This window comes from Sander lucioperca, chromosome 19 (assembly GCF_008315115.2).
Source record: "Sander lucioperca isolate FBNREF2018 chromosome 19, SLUC_FBN_1.2, whole genome shotgun sequence".
NCBI classification, from domain to species: Eukaryota; Metazoa; Chordata; class Actinopteri; order Perciformes; family Percidae; genus Sander; species Sander lucioperca.
In genome coordinates, this window is record NC_050191.1 from 15,190,171 (window position 1) to 15,213,087 (window position 22,917).

The following is a 22,917-nucleotide window of genomic DNA, read 5'->3' on the forward strand; positions in this document are numbered from 1 at the left end:
TTATTAGTGTTTACTGTAGCTAACGGTAGGCTAACGTTAGCTGCTGTGTAACGTGTTATTAGTGTTTACTAGCTAACGGTAGGCTAACGTTAGCTGCTGTGTAACGTGTTATTAGTGTTTACTGTAGCTAACGGTAGGCTAACGTTAGCTGCTGTGTAACGTGTTTTTAGTGTTTACTGTAGCTAACGGTAGGCTAACGTTAGCTGCTGTGTAACGTGTTATTAGTGTTTACTGTAGCTAATGGTAGGCTAACATTAGCTGCTGTGTAACGTTATTAGTGTTTACTGTAGCTAACGGTAGGCTAACATTAGCTGCTGTGTAACGTGTTATTAGTGTTTACTGTAGCTAATGGTAGGCTAACGTTAGCTGCTGTGTAACGTTATTAGTGTTTACTGTAGCTAACGGTAGGCTAACGTTAGCTGCTGTGTAACGTGTTATTAGTGTTTACTAGCTAACGGTAGGCTAACGTTAGCTGCTGTGTAACGTGTTATTAGTGTTTACTGTAGCTAACGGTAGGCTAACGTTAGCTGCTGTGTAACGTGTTTTTAGTGTTTACTGTAGCTAACGGTAGGCTAACGTTAGCTGCTGTGTAACGTGTTATTAGTGTTTACTGTAGCTAATGGTAGGCTAACATTAGCTGCTCTGTAACGTGTTATTAGTGTTTACTGTAGCTAACGGTAGGCTAACGTTAGCTGCTGTGTAACGTTATTAGTGTTTACTGTAGCTAACGGTAGGCTAACGTTAGCTGCTGTGTAACGTGTTATTAGTGTTTACTAGCTAACGGTAGGCTAACGTTAGCTGCTGTGTAACGTTATTAGTGTTTACTGTAGCTAATGGTAGGCTAACGTTAGCTGCTGTGTAACGTGTTATTAGTGTTTACTGTAGCTAATGGTAGGCTAACGTTAGCTGCTGTGTAACATGTTATTAGTGTTTACTGTAGCTAACGGTAGGCTAACGTTAGCTGCTGTGTAACGTGTTATTAGTGTTTACTAGCTAACGGTAGGCTAACGTTAGCTGCTGTGTAACGTTATTAGTGTTTACTGTAGCTAATGGTAGGCTAACGTTAGCTGCTGTGTAACGTGTTATTAGTGTTTACTGTAGCTAATGGTAGGCTAACGTTACCTGCTGTGTAACGTTATTAGTGTTTACTGTAGCTAATGGTAGGCTAACGTGTGCCCTATTGGCACCAGATTTTAACATGCGCCGTTAACGTGAACAGAAAATTGCGTTGCCTGTATCTTTTCACAGCAAACGCACATGTTTGGAAAGCGGTCGTACAACAACTTAAATGGCTCCTTCATAGTATCCTTCAACAGAGGAGGAATGTATCACCATATGGAAGTGAAAGCAGTTATAATTATCCTATTTGATTTGGTTAAAATCAACAAATAATCGTGATAATTAATTGTGATCAATATATTGATCAAAATAATCATGATTATCATTTTGGCCATAATCGTGCAGCCCTACGTTACACACACATAAACAACAATGGCGCCCCCTGTTGATGCTGTACAGACACCGGTGACTAACGGTGAGAAATAGACATAAATAGGCAACGTAAAGTAATTCCACACATTGTAATCAAAACAATACACGTACAATTGTTTACTACTCAGTCCTTCCAGAAAAATTGTGATTGTTTTGGGCTAAAATCCTTGATTATGCGTCACGTTTTCTTAAAAAATGTGATGGAATATGCGGGATATTTATGCAATTTTATGCAATGAAATTGCGGGAACTTGCAAAAACTGCGGTTCCATCGTGGCTTCATCGCGGGGTTTGCAGCTTTTCGATGATGTTCACGTCGCGTAATTACGTCACTTCATAACGTTCCCATGGCAACAGGGGAAAATGGCTGCTCTTGTATGAAGTAAATGCAACATCTTTCTGCTAAGATATATGTGTGACTTTTTGCAACGAAAATGCGGAGATTATGAAGTCATGCAAGCCCCGCATATTTTGCGCGGAAATCGGCAATTTATGCAGCGAAAGTGCGGCGTATTTGAAATAATGCGCCCCCCCCCCCGCATAAATATGCAGACTTTGGCTGATTATGAATTGAATTATGAGATCGCATAATCACGTTTTTCTGGAGGGACTGACTACTACAGGTTATGTTTATTAAATTAAGCCCAAAATATGTTGCAGACTAGAAATCGCTTGTATCAGCTAGCGCAAGCTAACGTCAACAGTAGGTAGCCGCTGGCTAACGCTAACGCTAGCTAGAAGGGTTTGTGGTGACTTTGTCTGGAACGCTGCCAAGTCGTGAGTCTTACGGGCTGAACATTGTGTCTGGAACGCAGCATTATTACGTCATTATTACGACGTGGTCTTCGTGTATACCTGTTCTCCATCTTCAACTCAAGGAGTTTGTTGTAAAGCGGACAAACGGACGGAAATATTTAGAGAGTGTAAAAAGTGATTTTCTCTCTCCAGGTCTGTTCGTATTTATCTTCCACTGTGCGTTGAAAGAAAACGTCCAGAAGCAGTGGAGGAGGTACCTCTGCTGCGGCCGATTCAGACTGTCTGACAACTCAGGTAACTGTCTGTCTGTCTGTCTGTCTCTCTGTCTGTCTGTGTGTGTGTGTGTCTGTCTGTCTCTCTCTGTCTCGCTCTCCATCTGCCTACCTGCCTGTTTGCCTGTCTGTCTGTCTCCCTCTCTGTGTCTGCCTGCCTACCTACCTACCTACCTGCCTGTCTGTCTGTCATTCTGTCTGTCTGTCTCTCTCTCCGTCTACCTACCTACCTGCCTGCCTGCCTGTCTGTCTGTCTGTCTGTCTGTCTGTCTGTCTGTCTCTCTCTCTCTCTCTCTCTCTCTCTCTCTCTGTCTGCGTGCCTACCTGTCTGCCTGTCTGTCTGTCCGTATCTCTCTCTCTCTCTCTTTTTGCCTGCCTGCCTGTCTCTCTCTACCTACCTACCTACCTACCTGTCTGTTTGTCTGCCTGTCTGTCTGTCTGTCTCAGGTAGAGAACATTAAAGTCTCTTCAGAACTCCTGCCAGTTTCCCACTGCAGCAGAACAAACAAACAAAGGAACTTTATTAAAATATAATACCTTAGTGAGCTCGGCTTTGCATCTCATAACAAAAAGATAAAACCAAAGAGCAGGAATCCATCCTGGTCTTTGGTTTTATGATGGGGCATTTAGCCATAAATTCCTCGCAGAAAGTAGTTCATGTTCACACATATTTAACATCTTCATGTTTATGCATGCAGAACTCTTATTGAATCGACCGTACAGCGGACTAAATGATGTCCTTTACCTCCGAGCTACAGGATCCAATGTTTATTGAAATATGCTGGTTCTATACACGCTAAAAGTACTGATTACATGTGTAAATATACTGGCTCTATACACGCTAAAAGTACTGATTACATGTGTAAATATACTGGCTCTATACACGCTAAAAGTACTGATTACATGTGGAAATATGCTGGCTTTATACACGCTAAAAGTCCTGATTATTTACATGGAGTCTGGTGGAGTTTGGTGATGGTGATTTCGGGGCTGTTTCATGTTAAACTACAAGGATCTTACTCTTTAACTAAAAGGTCTATCTCTGTAGGGATCCATCCCATAATGTTGTCAGACACTTATAATAATCTGAGTCTGTCAGCAGCAACAACAGAACTTTTAGTGGACGCTGACTGACGGTGCGCTAATTTAATAACTACAGAAAATAGAAAATAGCACTAAACTGGGAGGGAAATGTGTTCAGTCTTTGATAGTTGGGTTGCTGAAAAAGAGAATGACCCATAGTATAGGCAAATGCTAGGGTCAGTAGCTAGGTCAGCAGTCCAAATTATTAAAAAAGTTCAATATAATGAGTCGTAAAAAGTGACAAAACTGTAGACAAAAAAACTGTAAAAAATGAAAGAAAGTGAGGAAAAACGCCCAAAAATTGGAAAACCTGGATTAAAAAAAAATGTCTAAAGCATCAAAAAAACCAAAATGTTAAAAATGTAATGATGTTTGTGTGTGTGTTTGTGTGTTGTAGACTGCAGTAAGAGTGTAATAATGGTTGTGTGTGTGTGTGTGTGTGTGTGTGTGTGTGTGTCTGTGTTGCAGACTGCAGTAAGAGTGTAATAATGGTTGTGTGTGTGTGTGTGTGTGTGTGTGTGTGTGTGTGTGTCTGTGCTGCAGACTGCAGTAAGAGTGTAATAATGGTTGTGTGTGTGTGTGTGTGTGTGTGTGTGTGTGTGTGTGTGTGTGTGTGTGTGTGTCTGCTGCAGACTGCAGTAAGAGTGTAATAATGGTTGTGTGTGTGTGTGTGTGTGTGTGTGTGTCTCTATGTGTGTGTGTGTGTGTGTGTGTGTGCTGCAGACTGCAGTAAGAGTGTAATAATGGTTGTGTGTGTGTGTGTGTGTGTGTGTGTGTGTGTGTGTGTGTGTGTGTTTGTGTGCTGCAGACTGGAGTAAGAGTATAATAATGGTTGTGTGTGTGTGTGTGTGTGTGTGTGTGTTGCAGACTGGAGTAAGACGGCCACCAACAACACCAAGAAGGTGAGCTCCGACCACCTGGGGATGTCTCTGTCCTCCAGCTCGTTCGGCTCTTGCTCGCCTAACTGGACGTCCAAAGCTACGCTCAACCCGTTCACCAAGCACCACAGCAACACAGGTGAGACGCACACACACACACACACACACACACACACACCAGACTACATGACCCACAATGCAAAGGAAATTACTTCACTTTATCGAATGGATCTGATCAGTCAGCTGTGATTCCTCTCCATCTTTATTATGACATTATTTCAGGTTTGGTTCTGTGATATCTTGGTGTTCATGTGTGTACCTCTGTGTTTGGTGTGTAGAAAGCTCTTCCAACCAATAGCGAGAGCAGAGGACCGACGGAGGTAAAAGCTAAAGCTGATTGGCTGATTGGCTGATTGACTTCCTTGCTTCCAGCGTTATGTGAATCCGCTCTGTGTTTCCCAAAATGTTCTAGGGTCAAAGTGGATCTGGAAGTTGCAAATTCAGCATTTGAGAAACAATTGAAAAAAAAAACTAAGAAAAAAAAAAGTTGAGGACTTTGCTGGCAGACGTTTTGGGAAAGCAGCCACTGTGTGTTGTGATTGGCTGGTCACTGTGATGTCACACATGTTCACGCCTCAGCCTGGGACGCTCTGCGTGGGAGGAAGTCCGCTTGCACCCATTGACACGCGACTAAAACGCACAACTCCCCCCACCCGCAGCGCCCCAAGGTGCCAAAAACAAGCACGCTGTAAAAGACTGCATCCAGATACGGAAGCAAACAAGGTACAAAAGTATTTGAATTTTAGGAGCAACTAAATGTCTTTATATTGAAATATTTTACTTTGAAAACCATTTATAAACATACACTAAGAAATAAATCTGTAAAATAACTGATGTGTAGCTACAGTTAAACTACAGAACATTTTATGTTTGACCTTTTATATAAAATTCTCTATTATAAAGTTGCTCAGTTCGAAAACGTTGAAAAAACTTTGAAATTCTTTTAGAAAAAAAACAAAAAAAAAAGAAGAGTCGTAAAAAGGTTCACAAATGTCGAAATAAGTGACAAAAAATTTCAAAAATTGCTTCAAAAATCTATTAAAAAGCAAAAGTTGTTGGAGCTAAAATTATGCAATTCGAAATGTAAAATACATTTTTTTTTAAAAATTTGATTTGCAATTTCCAAAGATGGATTTAAAGTGCTCATATTATGCTTTTTGGCTTTTTTCCTTTCCTTTATTGTGTTATATATCTTTTTTTGTGTATGTTATAGGTTTACTGACTGGCTAGTAGTCCTTACCTAGGTACTGTCAGGACACGTCCTCATACTCTGCTTCTGACTGGCTAGTAGTCCTTACCTAGCTACTGTCAGGGCACGCCCTCATACTCTGCTTCTGACTGGCTAGTAGTCCTTACCTAGGTACTGTCAGGACACGCCCTCATACTCTGCTTCTGACTGGCTAGTAGTCCTTACCTAGGTACTGTCAGGACACGCCCTCATACTCTGCTTCTGACTGGCTAGTAGTCCTAACCTAGGTACTGTCAGGGCACGCCCTCATACTCTGCTTCTGACTGGCTAGTAGTCCTTACCTAGGTACTGTCAGGGCACGCCCTCATAATATAATATATAATAATATGAGCACTTTAAATCTTTTCTACGGTCACAAGTTCAGATGCAAAAGTTCAAGTTGAAAACTGGACGAAGTACCTTTAGTAGTTTTGTTGTGTACTTTTACTTATTAAAGTACTTTTTAAAATGTGTATTTTGTATGTGTATTTGTTACTGAGTAAAAAAAGATTTTTTTTTATCGAAAGCGGCGTTGTGCTCTTATCAAATCGCAAAAGATAAAACTATAACTATAAATAAGATATAAATAACTATAAATATTCAAAAAAAGTATATTCCCCCCCGCCCCCCCACTGTTGAATGTAACTAAGTAACTTTTAGACTGAGTACATTTTAAATGAGCTACATTTACTTTCACTTGAGTAGATTTTTATACCGGTAATTTGACTTGTACTTAAGTAAAAGTTCCTCAAAGTAAATGTACTTTTACTTAAGTAGAACATCTTTGTACTCTTCCCACCTCTGCACGTGACTGCCTTTTGAATTTGCAAATCAAGTCATTTCATATTTTCCCTTCAGATATGTAAATTCAGATACATGCTTTTCAAAGTAAACTATTTAAATATTAAAATATTCAGTGGCTGTTAAAATTCAAATGGTTATGTCTCTTGTTTGCTTCCATACACACGCTAACATCTGTCCTTTTTAACTTTGACTCGCAGAGTAACAACAGGCTAACGCTGTGGTTCCCATCACAGTCTGTAACTGACAGAGTAATTTGAGTTTGCTTTTTAAAATTAACACCAAATGTTGAGGAGGGTAAACCAACATGAAGTCAATCTGTTGCTGTGTTCTGGGGCCAAAATGTTGCTCCAACATCTGTTCTCTAACTCTCAGCAGATTGGAAGGGAACATTAAAAGATATTAAGAAAGTAATTGGTTTTTATTTCATAATAGGCAAGCCAAGGCAGCTTTATTTATACAGCATATTTCAGCAGCAGCAAGGCAATTCAAAGTGCTTTACTTAAAACTAGTGCTGTCAAACGATTAAAATATTTAATCGCGATTAATCACATTAATGTCAGAGTTAACTCGCAATTAATCGCACATTTTTATCTATTCTAAATGTCCCTTGATTTCTTTTTGTCCCATTATTTGATCTCATTTTAATGCTCTTATCAACATGGAAAAGGCCTCCATGCAGTAGCCACCCAAGCTGTGTGCTTGGCCATCAGCTGTGTGCTTGGCCATCAGCCGTGTGCTTGGCCATCAGCTGTGTGCTTGGCCATCAGCTGTGTGCTTGACCATCAGCTGTGTGCTTGGCCATCGGCTGTGTGCTTGGCCATCAGCTGTGTGCTTGGCCATCGGGTGTGTGCTTGGCCATCAGCTGTGTGCTTGACCATCAGCTGTGTGCTTGACCATCAGCTGTGTGCTTGGCCATCAGCTGTGTGCTTGGCCATCAGCTGTGTGCTTGGCCATCAGCTGTGTGCTTGGCCATCAGCTGTGTGCTTGGCCATCAGCTGTGTGCTTGACCATCAGCTGTGTGCTTGGCCATCAGCTGTGTGCTTGCTAGTGTCTTGCTACGGGCACGAGTAAGTGCAGTGCCAAGTTTGACATTGTTTGGATTAGAAATGCAAAAGATATTGTCGGTAAGAGAAGCGCTGGCCACTCCCCCTCTCACACTGAAAGAATTTTTTTTATTGGTCGTAACCAAAGGGTAGGGTCGGAAGCTTCAGCTTATATAAGCCCCCCCCCCCCCCCCCGTCACATTTTTAAAATAACAAACTCATTTTCAAGGGAATAAAATCAACAAGACAAAAAAGATAAAAGAAATTATACGGAAAGAAAAAAACTGCACACTGACTGAGCACTAAACCGTGAATTGTGACTCACTCGGATCTTTCACCCAACTCTTTAAATTAACTTAGATGACACGAGACAACACCGTCTCTCTCTCTCTCTCTCTCTCTCTCTCTGCACACACACACACACACACACACACACACACACACACGCATACACACACACACACACACACACACACAGTCCGGTGTGTCAACCTGACTACGAGAGCGTGGACTCAACTGCACCACTGAAGCTTGGCACCCCAGGCTGCAGTGATGCAGGCTACTGTTAATGTGTGTGTATGTGTGTGTGTGTGTGCATGATGTCCCCTCTCTGTCTCTCTCTCTCTCTCTCTCTGCGCACACACACACAAACAGTCCGGTTCTGGTGGTGATTAACGCAGATATGTGCTGTTTAGCGCTCATAACGGGCCGGGTGGGTAGTGCACTGCCATGAGTCTATGACGCTAATGTCTGGTTCCTCCACATTGTCATTGTGATATTTTGTGATTACATTCTGAATCTGCAACGGTCTCTGTCAGGTAAATCAATAAGTCAGTAGTAGCTATACAGTGGAGTTGCATTTCAAGTGGTTTGGGGTCCTTCTGTAAGTCATGTTGGGGTACAATTTGGTTTTGATGAATTCTACAAGCAGCAATACCACAGGCCAAGCAATCGGCCCGTTCCAAACAGGCACATTTTCAACGGGCACTGCACAAGTTAGTCAAAATGCATCTTATGTAATTTATTGAAAAACCTCCAATTTTCTTGAGAAAAGACCCCTAAACCCCCTTCGCCAAATATGCGCTCCTAAGTCATAATGGTGATAGATGGAGTTTGGTTTTGATAAATTGACATAACTTAGGCGCACATCTTCAGCATTTTGGCTGAGGTATGTACCTGAGTGAAAGGGTGATACCTGAGTAACAACGTCAGGAATGACAGAGAGGATCAGCCCTGGAGATAACTGAATGCTGGGAAAAATAGCTGTTTTTCAGTACGCAAAGGATGAGGTGTCTGAGCTCTGATGATGTCCAATGTGAGAAATAGATTTCAGATAACAGGGTGGCATGGTTTAATTCGGAGGTCTTCAATATTTTTTAAGCTAAGGACCCCTTAACTGAAAGAGAGACGGAGCACGAACCCCCTACGACATATATTTTATAAAATGAAGTTGCATTTTAAACTGGGCCTACAATAACGTGTAGGGCTGCCTAAAGCCTTTATACATACGGTACCTTTTTAGTGCATAGAATACAAAGCTATTAAAATAGCCTTTACTAATTGTTGGCATGATTTTATAAATCAAGTTTTGATGTTAAACATACATGTGGCACAGTGAATCCTTGGGATTAACTGTCTCTGTGGATTCAATTTTATTTATAGTATGAAATCATAACAAGAGTTTCAAGACACATTACAGAGAGAGTAGGTCTGAGAGTCCAAAACCAATAATGAATGCATGCTTTCTTAAATGAACGCAACGCAAGTTTATTTATAGCATGTTTCCCACAAGCAAACATTTAGTGCAACAGGGCCGAGGAAAAACTGCCTTTTTAGGCAGAAACCTATGAAAAATATGATTCATAATAATTAGAGCAGTTGGTGTGATGAACAGTGGCAATTATAGTAGCAATAAAGATAGAAAGACAGACTAGAAATAATAGTTGTAGCAGTTCAGGGTGCTGCAGGGCATAGTAGGGTGTTACAGGGTGTAGCAGGGCACTGCAGGGCATAGTAGGGTGTTACAGGGTGTAGCAGGGCACTGCAGGGCATAGTAGGGTGTTACAGGGCGCTGCAGGGCATAGTAGGGTGTTACAGGGTGTAGCAGGGCGCTGCAGGGCATAGTAGGGTGTTACAGGGTGTAGCAGGGCGCTGCAGGGCATAGTAGGGTGTTACAGGGTGTAGCAGGGCGCTGCAGGGCATAGTAGGGTGTTACAGGGTGTAGCAGGGTGCTGCGGGGCATAGTAGGGTGTTACAGGGTGTAGCAGGGTGCTGCGGGGCATAGTAGGGTGTTACAGGGTGTAGCAGGGCACTGCAGGGCATAGTAGGGTGTTACAGGGTGTAGCAGGGCACTGCAGGGCATAGTAGGGTGTTACAGGGTGTAGCAGGGCACTGCAGGGCATAGTAGGGTGTTACAGGGCGCTGCAGGGCATAGTAGGGTGTTACAGGGTGTAGCAGGGCGCTGCAGGGCATAGTAGGGTGTTACAGGGTGTAGCAGGGCGCTGCAGGGCATAGTAGGGTGTTACAGGGTGTAGCAGGGCGCTGCAGGGCATAGTAGGGTGTTACAGGGTGTAGCAGGGTGCTGCGGGGCATAGTAGGGTGTTACAGGGTGTAGCAGGGTGCTGCAGGGCATAGTAGGGTGTTACATGGTGTAGCAGGGCACTGCAGGGCATAGTAGGGTGTTACAGGGTGTAGCAGGGCACTGCAGGGCATAGTAGGGTGTTACAGGGCGCTGCAGGGCATAGTAGGGTGTTACAGGGTGTAGCAGGGCGCTGCAGGGCATAGTAGGGTGTTACAGGGTGTAGCAGGGTGCTGCGGGGCATAGTAGGGTGTTACAGGGTGTAGCAGGGTGCTGCAGGGCATAGTAGGGTGTTACATGGTGTAGCAGGGCGCTGCGGAGGATAGTAGGGTGTTACAGGGTGTAGCAGGGCACTGCAGGGCATAGTAGGGTGTTACAGGGTGTAGCAGGGTGCTACAGGGCATAGTAGGGCATGGCAGGGAGTAGGAAGGTATAATAGGGCTGAGCAGGGCGTAGCAGCACACAACCAAACACACTTATTTTACCCAAGAATCAACCTTTCAGATCCAGAGGAGGCTGTTGAATACAGCCAGACGTGTTCCAGAACCTCTGATGTGTGTTAGCTGTTATTTTATCATTACCTTTTGGTGATTTCCCTGAAGAGTCCAAAACCAACAATGAATGCATGCTTTCTTAAATGAAGGCAATGCAAGTTTATTTATAGCACGTTTAGGCAATGAGGCAATTCAAAGTGCTTTACACAGAACGTGGAAGCTGCCAAGATTAAAAGATTTTCCGATTAGTTGTCAACTATTAAATTAATCGGCACCTATTTTCATAATTGATTAACCAGTTTGAGTCATTTTAGTCAAAACTCTGATTCCAGCTTGTTAAATGTGAATATTTTCTGGTTCCATTCTTCATTCCTTCTCTCCATTTCTTTAAAGGAGAATTCCGGTCGATTCCAACACGTAGCTCTGTTGTTTTTAACGAGAAAAACTAAACCAATCTGTGCTGCCTACACCAGCAGGCTTAAACAGGGCAAGTTTTAAACGTGTTTTTAGCCTCTTAACATGTTCAAAATGTCAAAAAAAAGTAAAAAAGTAAAGTGCCTACCCATGTGAAGAGATTCCTTCTGAGTGAACACAGTGAATCTGACTGCAGTAGATGTGACAGAAAGGCATAAAAGTTCTGCTAATTCAGCTCTGTTTAGTTCTGGTGTTGATACTGCAAGACGAGTGCTTAGGCACCGTCTACAAACTACAACACTGAAAAGAGATGCAAACGTATTTTCAAAAATAGGCATATGCTTATTTTTTAAAAGTAAGTGCTGTAGTACAACTAGCAGGAGACAAATTATAATTGAGGTAAGTTTGGAGACACTACCTTATTTAATCATTAAATTAATAGCCTACATATTTTTGTTGTGTCTCTTTTCTGTGTTGTAGTTTGTAGACGGTGCCTAAGCACTCGTCTCAACACCAGAACTAAACAGGGCTGAATTAGCACAACTTTTATGCATTTCTGTCACATCTACTGCAGTCAGATTCACTGTGTTCACTCAGAAGGAATCACTGCACATGGGGAGGCACTTGTAATGACATTTTAAACATGTTAAGAGGCTAAAAGCATGTTTAAAACATGCCCTGTTTAAGCCTGTTGGGTGCTAACGCTAGCAGGAGGATAACACGGTGTAGGCAGCACCGATTGGTTTAGTTTTTGTTGCTACTGACAGCACTCCACATTTACACACAACAGAGCTACGGGTTGAAATCGACTGGAATTCTCCTTTAAGTACTTTAATTTCACTCTAATACAAGAAACAAGTAACAGTTACTCCAAATATTTAAGTTCTAATAACTTAATGTTTTATGAACTGCAAAACCACTGTGGTAACTGATTGCCTCATGATTTTGCCTCTCAGTTCTGCTGACTTATTTGGGTTGAATAGATAACTAAGACCATGCCACGTGTATCACGTTGGACAGATCAACAGAGCTCCGACACCACATCTATTTTCATGCTGAAAACAGGCCGCCACCCAGTGAAGTTAAGCCTTTAAATAGGTGTTCAGTCACTTTAAATTCTTCTCAGAATCTCTTTTTCCTGGGAAAGCATGCTGTTATCTTATCAAAAACATGAAAAAGACTGTGGCTGACCCTCTCTGTCATTCCTGACATTGTTACTTAGGTATCACCCAAAACACTGAACATGTGGACCGGCTCACTAAACTAGAAGGACGCGCAGAGAGTGCAGACCTTCCCCATGCCCTATCTTGCAATGTTAGACAGTGAAAATAAATAATATAATAATAAAATATAATAATATAAAATATAATATAAATTATAATAATATAAAATATAATAATATAAAATAAAATAGAATAATATAAAATAGAATATAAAATATAATCATAATATAAAATAGAATATAAAATATAATAATATAAAATAAAATAATAATATAAAATAAAATAGAATATAAAATATAATAATATACAATAAAATATAATAATATAAAATAAAATAATATAAAATATAATAATATAAAATAAAATATAGTAATATAAAATAAAAAATGCATTCTCTAGTTTCTTCTGTAATCCTGCTGACAGACAGACAGACAAACCAAAATGAAAACAGAATAAATTGGGGGACTCTGAAGTTACCAAAAGTCCCTTTTAACATTTGGAAGTAGAACACCTTATTATCAGTCATATATCTCCACTGAGTGCAGGATTCATTCTCCTCTGTCTGAAGTTGTTTCTGCGCTCAGCGTCAGTCTCTCATTATATAGTTTCCAGATGTTTGAGTTCAGAGAATCCCTTCCCTTAAACAAAAACATGTAATTCATGAGCAGAGGTTGACCTGATGTTTGCAGAGAACTTTACGGAGAGAAGGGTTTAACCCTGACTCCCCCTCGCCCTCAGTTTTTAAACATCTCTGTCCTAAAGTGCACCCTCCATATGTTTGAGATGCACCTGGAGTGTTTTTCGAGGAAAATATGGGGATCTGTGTGTCAGATGGGATACAGACACGGAAACAAACAGCTCAGCGTGACATCATAGTGCATTTAAAAAGTCAAAACGGCCTGACGGGACCAGCTGTAAGGAGTCAGGGGGGCTTAATCAGTTATACAGGAATCAGGGGAGTCGTGCCTATGGCCCACGCCAGCAGAAAACTATCCTTTGGTCCCGTTGTTTGACGTTGCACAGAGACAGGGAATCATGGCTCCGTGTTGAGCAGCGCAACACGACTTCCTTATATTGTTTCGTTAGGCACCGATAGCAAGGAATGACAACGAGTAGTGATGGAGCCAAGGCAGACTTTGGCTGAACGGTAAACTAAAACATATCCTGGCTCGCAAAGTCACACTTAACTTTGTGATGGTACCAGAGGGCCAGCACGCAGACGGTATGTGCTTTATTTGGCCCATTTTCTATACGTTTTGCTCGATTGCTTTTGGCTCAGTCTTCATAAGAAAGTCCCAACGTGTAAAGCTCTGAATGCTGCTGGTGTTTGTCCAGATCCCATTGAAGAAACTTGATTAAAATGACATTATAAATCCACTGTTGGATGACAACAAGTAGACATCTGTCTAATAACACAGATCATAAAACCAGGGCAACAAGTCATCCAAACAATACGACGACATCAGTAGTTTGTTCCTCTCCTCTAAAGACCCACAGGAGGGTGTTTCCTAGAGTTTAGATTCTCGGCCTGAGCCCGAGCCCGGCTGTTATTTTCAGCCACTATCTTCGCTAATAACTTTATTAGCCTAATTGGGTGGGGAGAAAGCTATGCCATAATCAGAAATATTATCTATATAGGCTATATTTAGGCCAAAGTAACAAATGTGTCCAAAAACTTACACAAGTTGGACTACAGTTACAAAATGCAACACGTGTCATGCGCGGAGTCTCCTCCTCTCGCTGTATGGTGGAGCATCAAACCAGGCCTGCTGGGCCGTATGGTGGAGCATCAAACCAGGCCTGCTGGGCCGTATGGTGGAGCATCAAACCAGGCCTGCTGGGCCGTATGGTGGAGCATCACACCGGGCCTGCTGGGCTGTATGGTAGAGCATCACACCAGGCCTGCTGGGGACGTATGGTGGAGCATCACACCAGGCCTGCTGGGCCGTATGGTGGAGCATCACACCAGGCCTGCTGGGCCGTATGGTGGAGCATCACACCAGGCCTGCTGGGCCGTATGGTAGAGCATCACACCAGGCCTGCTGGGGACGTATGGTGGAGCATCACACCAGGCCTGCTGGGCCGTATGGTGGAGCATCACACCGGGCCTGCTGGGCCGTATGGTGGAGCATCAAACCAGGCCTGCTGGGCCGTATGGTGGAGCATCACACCGGGCCTGCTGGGCTGTATGGTAGAGCATCACACCAGGCCTGCTGGGCCGTATGGTGGAGCATCACACCGGGCCTGCTGGGCCGTATGGTGGAGCATCACACCAGGCCTGCTGGGCTGTATGGTGGAGCATCACACCAGGCCTGCTGGGCCGTATGGTGGAGCATCACACCAGGCCTGCTGGGCCGTATGGTGGAGCATCACACCAGGCCTGCTGGGCCGTATGGTGGAGCATCACACCAGGCCTGCTGGGCCGTATGGTGGAGCATCACACCGGGCCTGCTGGGCCGTATGGTGGAGCATCACACCAGGCCTGCTGGGCTGTATGGTGGAGCATCACACCGGGCCTTCAACGTCCTCTTCTGTTACTTCTCCGAGCATGAGGGCTAAGCCGGCCTTCACGGAGAAATGCGTTGAGTTCAAACAACTCTGAATTGTAGTTGAGAACGTCAGTTATAACGGCCCACGGATTAAAAAAGTGTCGGGTTGAAATCGGGCTCGGGCTCATGATTACAGTTAATGTGTCGGGCCGGGCCGGTCTCGGACACAACGTGCACAGGCTCGGGTTGGGTCGGGCTGGATTTTTTGGGCCAGGTCTAAACCAGAGAAGACAGCGGTCGGCGTTTTAAACACGTCGTCAACGTTGTGAAACGGTCCAAGTTTGGTTAGGTTTAGACACCAAAACTACTGAGTTAAGTTGATAAAAAAGATGATGGTTTCGGGTAAAATCTCATGTTTCTCCACTTCTGGTTAGCTGAACGTGACGTATCGCTGTGAGCTCGTCGTTTACGTTTATTTTATTTTTCTGTAAGATTATTTTTGGGGCATTTTAGGTCTTTATTTGACAGAACAGCTGAAGGGTGAATGACATGCAGCAAAGGGCCTCGGGTCGGACTCAAACTCCTAGGTTCTTCTGCAGTAATTGACCCATCCTACCCCAACCTGCCTCCTTACCAGGACATTTGGTGCTCTTATACTTCCCATAAAATGGACCAACAGATCCCGTGTCTCTGGACGGAGACCAGTGAAGGATATTAGAAGATCTTTCCCGGTGATGGCTGAGCGTTACTGAGCAGCCTCCAACTGAGCTTGAAGACGTAGATGTGACGTGAGCAACCTGTCTGAAAGTTGGAAGTCTTCTGGTAGCTGTGCCAAGAGAAATCTCAATCATTCCCAATCTAGCAGAGACGGAGAGCGTAGGTATATGTAAGGAGATAACATAGACACAGGCTAATTATTGATCACTACAATGATAGTTAACATTAGTAATTAAACTTAAACAGCTAATGGAAGTCCAAACTGCCTGAGAGCTTCTCCTGTACTATACGGTAATTCCTCTACTATGAGACAGTAAGTCTCGTGGTTATGACCCAATCGTTAGCCTATTTTTATAAAAACGTCTGCTACGGAGCCATAACGTGAGCTACAAGGTAATGGAGCCTTTTATACATTGTCGTGTTTCTTTAGAAATAAACAACGGACAAATAGAGTCTTTAAACTCTTCAGATGTAAAGTTATTCTCTGTCAAAGTGACGTCAAAATGAATGGCAGTCAATGGGATGCTAACGGGAGGTGATGGCTTGTTAGCTTCAAAATAGCGCCATAGGAGCTACGCGGTCCGGGGAGAGGCTAACCCCCTTGATACTTCCTCACCTTACTTCCTGCTTTGCTCCCGTCAGTACTACTACGGCCACTAGAGGGCGCCGCCACTACAAACCTAAATATAGGGTTAGGATAGTGTCGTCCATACGCTACAGACAGAGATAGATTCTAAATTGTATGAATCGATATTGGATCATTCGACTGAAAATGATTTAAATCGGAAAAATCTGAACTAGAACTACTACGGCCACTGGGGGGCGCTGTCACTAGAAACGTAAATACATACATCACTCCCAAACCTGACTGCTCTCACAACAACTGATCCCCCCCGCCCCCATATACACACAAGTAAAAACACAGTGAATTTGCATACATCCCAAATATGCTGCTATTTTAGTAGATGCACAAACATGGAGCCAACTCATAAAATAAATAAATTAATCAACAAAAAATTGTGATACGTCAAGTTAGAAAAAAAAATAATTGCTGAACGTAATTGCTGCTTGAGTGTTTTTCAAGGGAGGACAGTCTCACCAGGGTTTTAAAGTGCTCATATTATGCTCATTTTCAGGTTCATAATTGTATTTTGAGGTTGTACCAGAATAGGTTTACATGGTTTAATTTTCAAAAAACACCATATTTTTGTTGTACTGTACATTGCTGCAGCTCCTCTTTTCACCCTGTGTTCAGGTCTCTGTTTTAGCTACAGAGTGAGACCTCTCACTGCTGTAACATCTTTGTTGGCAGTCGCACATGCTCAGTAGCTAGGTAAGATCACATAATCAGTAGCTAGGTAAGACCACATGATCAGTAGCTAGGTAAGATCACATGATCAGTAGCTAGGTAAGATCACATAATCAGTAGCTAGGTAAGACCACATGATCAGTAGCTAGGTAAGATCACATAATCAGTAGCTAGGTAAGATCACATAATCAGTAGCTAGGTAAGATCACATAATCAGTAGCTAGGTAAGATCACATAATCAGTAGCTAGGTAAGATCACATGCTCAGTAGCTAGGTAAGACCAAATGATCAGTAGCTAGGTAAGACCACATGATCAGTAGCTAGGTAAGATCACATGATCAGTAGCTAGGTAAGATCACATGCTCAGTAGCTAGGTAAGATCACATGATCAGTAGCTAGGTAAGGACTACATGAGCTAGCTAGCTGTTTCTCCAACTTCAGCAGTACAAGGCAGGATTAGCCGGGAGACTTCTTCTAAACGAGGGCGCACTTCCAACTTTGCGTGGAATACCTGCAGAACAGGGACATGGAAGTAGTTCTTTTGTAGATTATGGTGAACTAGTGTGTGTTGTAGCAGTGTTTTGCCATTCAAAACGAGCTAGCATGCTACGGTTAGCCACCGCCTTTCGGCTAGTGACGTAGAAAGCCGTGCAGATGTTGACCAGCTCACCCGGAGACTGAAGGCAGGACACATTCAGAAACCGTATCTCACTCTAAACAGCATGGATGGTTTTTTCTTGATAGTTAGTATGCGTGTGGAAGCACCAGAGACACAAAATAACTCCCAGAAAAAGCATGACTTTAAGCATGACTTCAGTGCTGTTCTTTGTTCTTTTCTGAAAGAAAAGTTTCCAGCTTCCAGAGTCGCGGCCAAAGCTGATTCCAAAGACCGCTGTCTGCCAGCAGCAGCAGCAGCCATCTTCTTTGTTTTCAAGTAGCAGGGAATTCACGCCGAACCGTCGCAACTCTGCTGTCATTATGTTAAGCCCCGCCCACCGACTCTATACACGATGTGATTGGCCTGACCAGAGTTTGGTTTTTCCAGCTCGCAGGCCAACGGAGAGTTGCTAGACTGACCCTGGCTGCAAATTACATTTGCTGCCACTAGGGTGCGTCTAGATTTTTAGGCTACGGGGGACTTCCATTTCTGCAAAAATGACAGGAGTTTAAAAAACTAACCTCAAACAGTTCAATCGATTGATTTATTTCTCACATTAAAGACACTATGTGCTACACGTTCTGTGTTGATTGGTTTAAGATGTTGTACAATAACTTATTTTCACCCTTTCTGCCAGTAATGCCAGATGGCCTTATTCAAACAGGGAGCCGAATACTCTTCAGACAAAACAAGCCAATTATAGTGAATCTGTTTTGTAATGGATCCATTCAGCTGTTTGATATTTTCATTGGCGGCCCCCGACAGAACAATGGGGCCGACCGTGAAGCTTCATACCTCGCTGCGTGTTAGGGTTAGGGTTAGTGTGCGTACCACCCATCTTTCCATGTGCTTCCCATCCTGTTCTCTGAAGTTTACCCAAAACATATCTCCAGTTAAACCTGCGTCATTAGCTGAGAGCGTTCCACGATCCAAATAACATTGCAGCGTAATAATATCCAAACTATTCAAAGTTGTCTTTCTAGATCAGGTATGCACACAAGTGATCTCTAGATCAAGTGGAAAATCAAATCAAAATATGCCTTGCTGGATGACCCAGCGTGGCTTCACTCGGCCTGGTTGGTATTATTCGTTGGCCCTGAAACAATTTAAAATCACAAGGCCCTGGGAGGGAAGAACGCCAACACAACCAACCTCATTTAGAAGGAGAAAAAATAGAAGAAACGCCAAACCACACAACCAGATTGCCCTGCGAGAGAGCCAGTTATTCTGTTCAAAGTCAGAGGTCAACATTTCACTGTGGTATTCATTGAAACCTGGTGGAAAAATAGGTGACAATTGCTGTAAAAATCATCTCTATTTGGCCAGAAATACCTGCAACAGTACCGACAACAGACCCTGGGACACTGGCTGCGTGGCGTGTTCGTTTTTATTTCGGCTCCCATGTCAACAGGTTGCTGTACGTCCACACCGCGGCCGACTTGATCTTCTGAAGATACAGGAAGTCATTCATTTTCAATGGAAGTTGCTTCTCTCAGCTGCAAGGAGCGGAAAATCTGTCGGCGTCACGTTTTGGGCGTTTTGAGCGACCAGAGCGTCAATCAGAAAGTTGAAAGTAGGTCAACTTTATGGTAATGAGCTATGACGCGGTTCAGCAGCAACCAATCAGAATCTAGACGTCCTTCACGCTGGCTGATTCCAGAGAAACATACGATGTAAACTTTGGTTCCTACCAAAACATTAGTTCAGAGAAAAAGGAGGAGAAGCTCATCATGGCCGTTGCTGGGTTCCCTATCATTTATGATATTTGCGTATAGGGACCAGTTAACGTTACCTGCCGGTCACATGGTCTCTAAACAGTCCGCTCACGGTGAAGTCCTGCACGGATCAACAGCTGCCGGCTGCTCGCTCTGCCTGCACGCTGCTGCGGTTCAGCGGCTAACGAGCGAACTAACTGCTAACAGACACCGCTGCGACCAACAACCAATACACATTCTGTCATTATATATGTCATTTATAAAAGGTTTCTAGCGTCAGTGTATTGGCCGTGCAGTGGCTGCTTGATCTTTTTCCATGATGAACATAGAATGCTGCTACGTCAGAGCGGCCAAAGCCTCAAACAGCTTCCCCGGACTTTCTGACCAGCGTCCTTGACCGGGCGGCCAGAGCTTCTTTGCAGCTCAAGTCGGCCGCAGGTAACGTTAACTGGTCCCTATACGCAAATATCATAAATGATGGGGAACCCAGCAACGGCCATGATGAGCTTCTCCTCCTTTTTCTCTGAACTAATGTTTTGGTAGGAACCAAAGTTTACATCGTATGTTTCTCTGGGATCAGCCAGCGTGAAGGACGTCTATATTCTGATTGGTTGCCGCTGAACCGCGTCATAGCTCATTACCATAAAGTTGACCTACTTTCAACTTTCTGATTGACGCTCTGGTCGCTCAAAACGCCCAAAACGCGACGCCGACAGATTTTCCGCTCCTTGCAGCTGAGAGAAGCAGCTTCCATTGAAAATTAATGACTTCCTGTATCTTTAGAAGATCAAGTCGGCCGCGGTGTGGACGGACAGTAAAGCCGCCTACACATGAGAAGTGACAGGACAGATGTCTACGTAATTCAAACTTGAACTCTTTTTGGATGTTTTCACAAAACAAACATTTGAAGACGGATACTTTTCGGCTCGAGGCCATCATGAATGTTCTGCATTGGATTGTTTAGTTTTAAGCGGGTGGCGCCAGATATTATTATTGCACATAATGACCTACGTATATTATGGATATGATGGATGTAGATTCATACATCTATTTTGTCTTCACACATTCCTCGCGTTGCTTTGCTTTCAGTCTCTTGAAGGGTTGATTTAAACCTCTGGTTCTCAAGCGTTTTTTAATAACGTTCCCCCTTTGAACAGTGTTTTTAAGCCATGTACCCCCTAACCAGGGGGAATAATTTTTGTATAAAGAGGAAGAATACAGCGCTGTCAGAGATAGATTTACTAAACAACAGCCTTGGACCTGGAGAACATTTAGATCAGGGGTGTCAAACTCAACTTCCCTAAGGGCCACACTTGAAAATGAGAATCACACCAATGTATTGCTTTATGTCATCGAAAAAGTCAAACATCTCACAGTTTGGTCGACAAAATGTCAAAGAAAATGCCAAAAACGACAGAAAAGGGGTCAAAAACATTGAAAACAAATGCCCAAAACTTTGTCAAAAGTGACAATAACTAGTCAGTGCAAAATCGATTGTGAATCTAAAATGATATGGGGGCCAGATCAAACTTTGCAAAGGGCCAGATATGGCCCGTGGGTCTTGAGTTTGACATTTGTGATTTAGATGATGATGAGAAAAGGAGACAAGAACTTGGAAAAAGATGGTAGACAGAAGGAAGGAAGGAAGGCAAGAATAGGGCGACAAAATATTCAAATAAGCGACAAACTTAAAAAAAAATGACAAAAACTTTGAAAAAAGCAGAAAAAAAACTTTGAAGAAAGAAAGACAGTAGAAAGAAGTAATGAAGAAAGACAAGAATAGGTCAAAACAAACGACAAGACCTTCAAAAACAGAGACAACAACTTCAACAACAAAATAAAGTCAGTAGAAGTAACTACAGCCTTGGAACTGAAAGACATTTTGCAAAAAATGTCACGTACCCCCTGCAGTCCTCCAGAGTACCCCTAGGGGGACACGTACCCCCTGCAGTCCTCCAGAGTACCCCTAGGGGGACACGTACCCTCTGCAGTCCTCTAAAGTACCCCTAGGGGGACACGTACCCCCTGCAGTCCTCCAGAGTACCTCTAGGGGGACACGTACCCCCTGCAGTCCTCCAGAGTACCCCTAGGGGGACACGTACCCTCTGCAGTCCCCCAGAGTACCCCTAGGGGGACACGTACCCCCTGCAGTCCTCCAAAGTACCCCTAGGGGGACACGTACCCCCTGCAGTCTTCCAAAGTACCCCTAGGGGGACACGTACCCCCTGCAGTCCTCCAAAGTACCCCTAGGGGGACACGTACCCCCTGCAGTCCTCCAGAGTACCCCTAGGGGGACACGTACCCCCTGCAGTCCTCCAAGGTACTCCTAGGGGGACACGTACCCCCTGCAGTCCTCCAAAGTACCCCTAGGGGGACACGTACCCCCTGCAGTCCTCCAGAGTACCCCTAGGGGGACACGTACCCCCTGCAGTCCTCCAGAGTACCCCTAGGGGGACACGTACCCCCTGCAGTCTTCCAAGGTACTCCTAGGGGGACACGTACCCCCTGCAGTCCTCCAAGGTACTCCTAGGGGGACACGTACCCCTGCAGTCCCCTAAAGTACTCCTAGGGGGACATGTACCCCCTGCAATCCTCCAGAGTACCCCTAGGGGGACACGTACCCCCTGCAGTTCTCCAGAGTACCTCTAGGGGGACACGTACCCCTGCAGTCCCCTAAAGTACTCCTAGGGGGACATGTACCCCCTGCAATCCTCCAGAGTACCCCTAGGGGGACACGTACCCCCTGCAGTCCTCCAGAGTACCTCTAGGGGGACACGTACCCCTGCAGTCCCCTAAAGTACCCCTAGGGGGACATGTACCCCCTGCAATCCTCCAGAGTACCCCTAGGGGGACACGTACCCCCTGCAGTCCTCCAGAGTACCTCTAGGGGGACACGTACCCCATTTCAAACGGTCCGGGCGTAAAAACATCGGGGTTTTAACCCTTGTGTTGTCGTTCCGGGTAAAAAAAAAATTAACAATTTTTTTTGACACTTTTGTTACTAATTTTGCTGCGTTTTTGTCTCTTAAACGGTTTTTTTTTTCAACGTTTTTGTGGCATTTTTTCCACTTCCACCAGTATACACTAACGCCAACTTGTTACCACCACACCTCATGTAGCCTATATGAAATTATATCTAACTTTTGAGTTAAAAAAGCAGAAATTATGAATAATTTTGACTTATATTTAAGATCAAAGGAACGTCCCTATCCCTTCCATACTGTTCTGTGTATTTATTTACAAATGTAAATACTGTAATTACACTTATACACATAGACATATTCTACTGCTCTTCACACTATTCATCCTGCTTACACTTATTCTTACTACTCTTAATAGTAATAATGTTACCACACTGCACATACTGTACATATCTGTCTATATGGTTCACACAGAATATCCATATTTATTCTGTTTTTCTTATTATATTCTGCTAATACACTGCATATATCTATATTATTCTTACTACTAGTATAATGTCACTGCTACTACATATATACATATCTGTACATGTTGTTCATACATTGTTCATATTACATAGCCATATTTATCCTGCTCTTATAACACTGCACTGTTTCTTGTCCTGTCTATATTTTGTATATCACATTGCACTTTTTCTGCTTTTTTTTGCACTTTTGGTTGGACGCAAACTGCATTTCATTGTCTTTGTACTCTGCACAATGACAATAAAGTTGAATCTAATCT

At 43.4% G+C, this 22,917-nt stretch overlaps 1 protein-coding gene across 1 annotated transcript in view; it reads left to right on the forward strand.

Annotated features, from left to right (window-relative positions):
• LOC116045397 (adhesion G-protein coupled receptor G6) overlaps window positions 1-22,917 on the forward strand; it is a 48,165-nt gene that overhangs the window by 23,447 nt on the left and 1,801 nt on the right. The window contains exons 16-18 of the mRNA XM_035995684.1: window positions 2,440-2,541; window positions 4,470-4,619; window positions 4,819-4,860. Of these exons, the coding sequence (XP_035851577.1) occupies window positions 2,440-2,541; window positions 4,470-4,619; window positions 4,819-4,838 (272 nt within the window). The 3' untranslated portion in view covers window positions 4,839-4,860. The remainder of the gene's footprint in view (window positions 1-2,439; window positions 2,542-4,469; window positions 4,620-4,818; window positions 4,861-22,917) is intronic.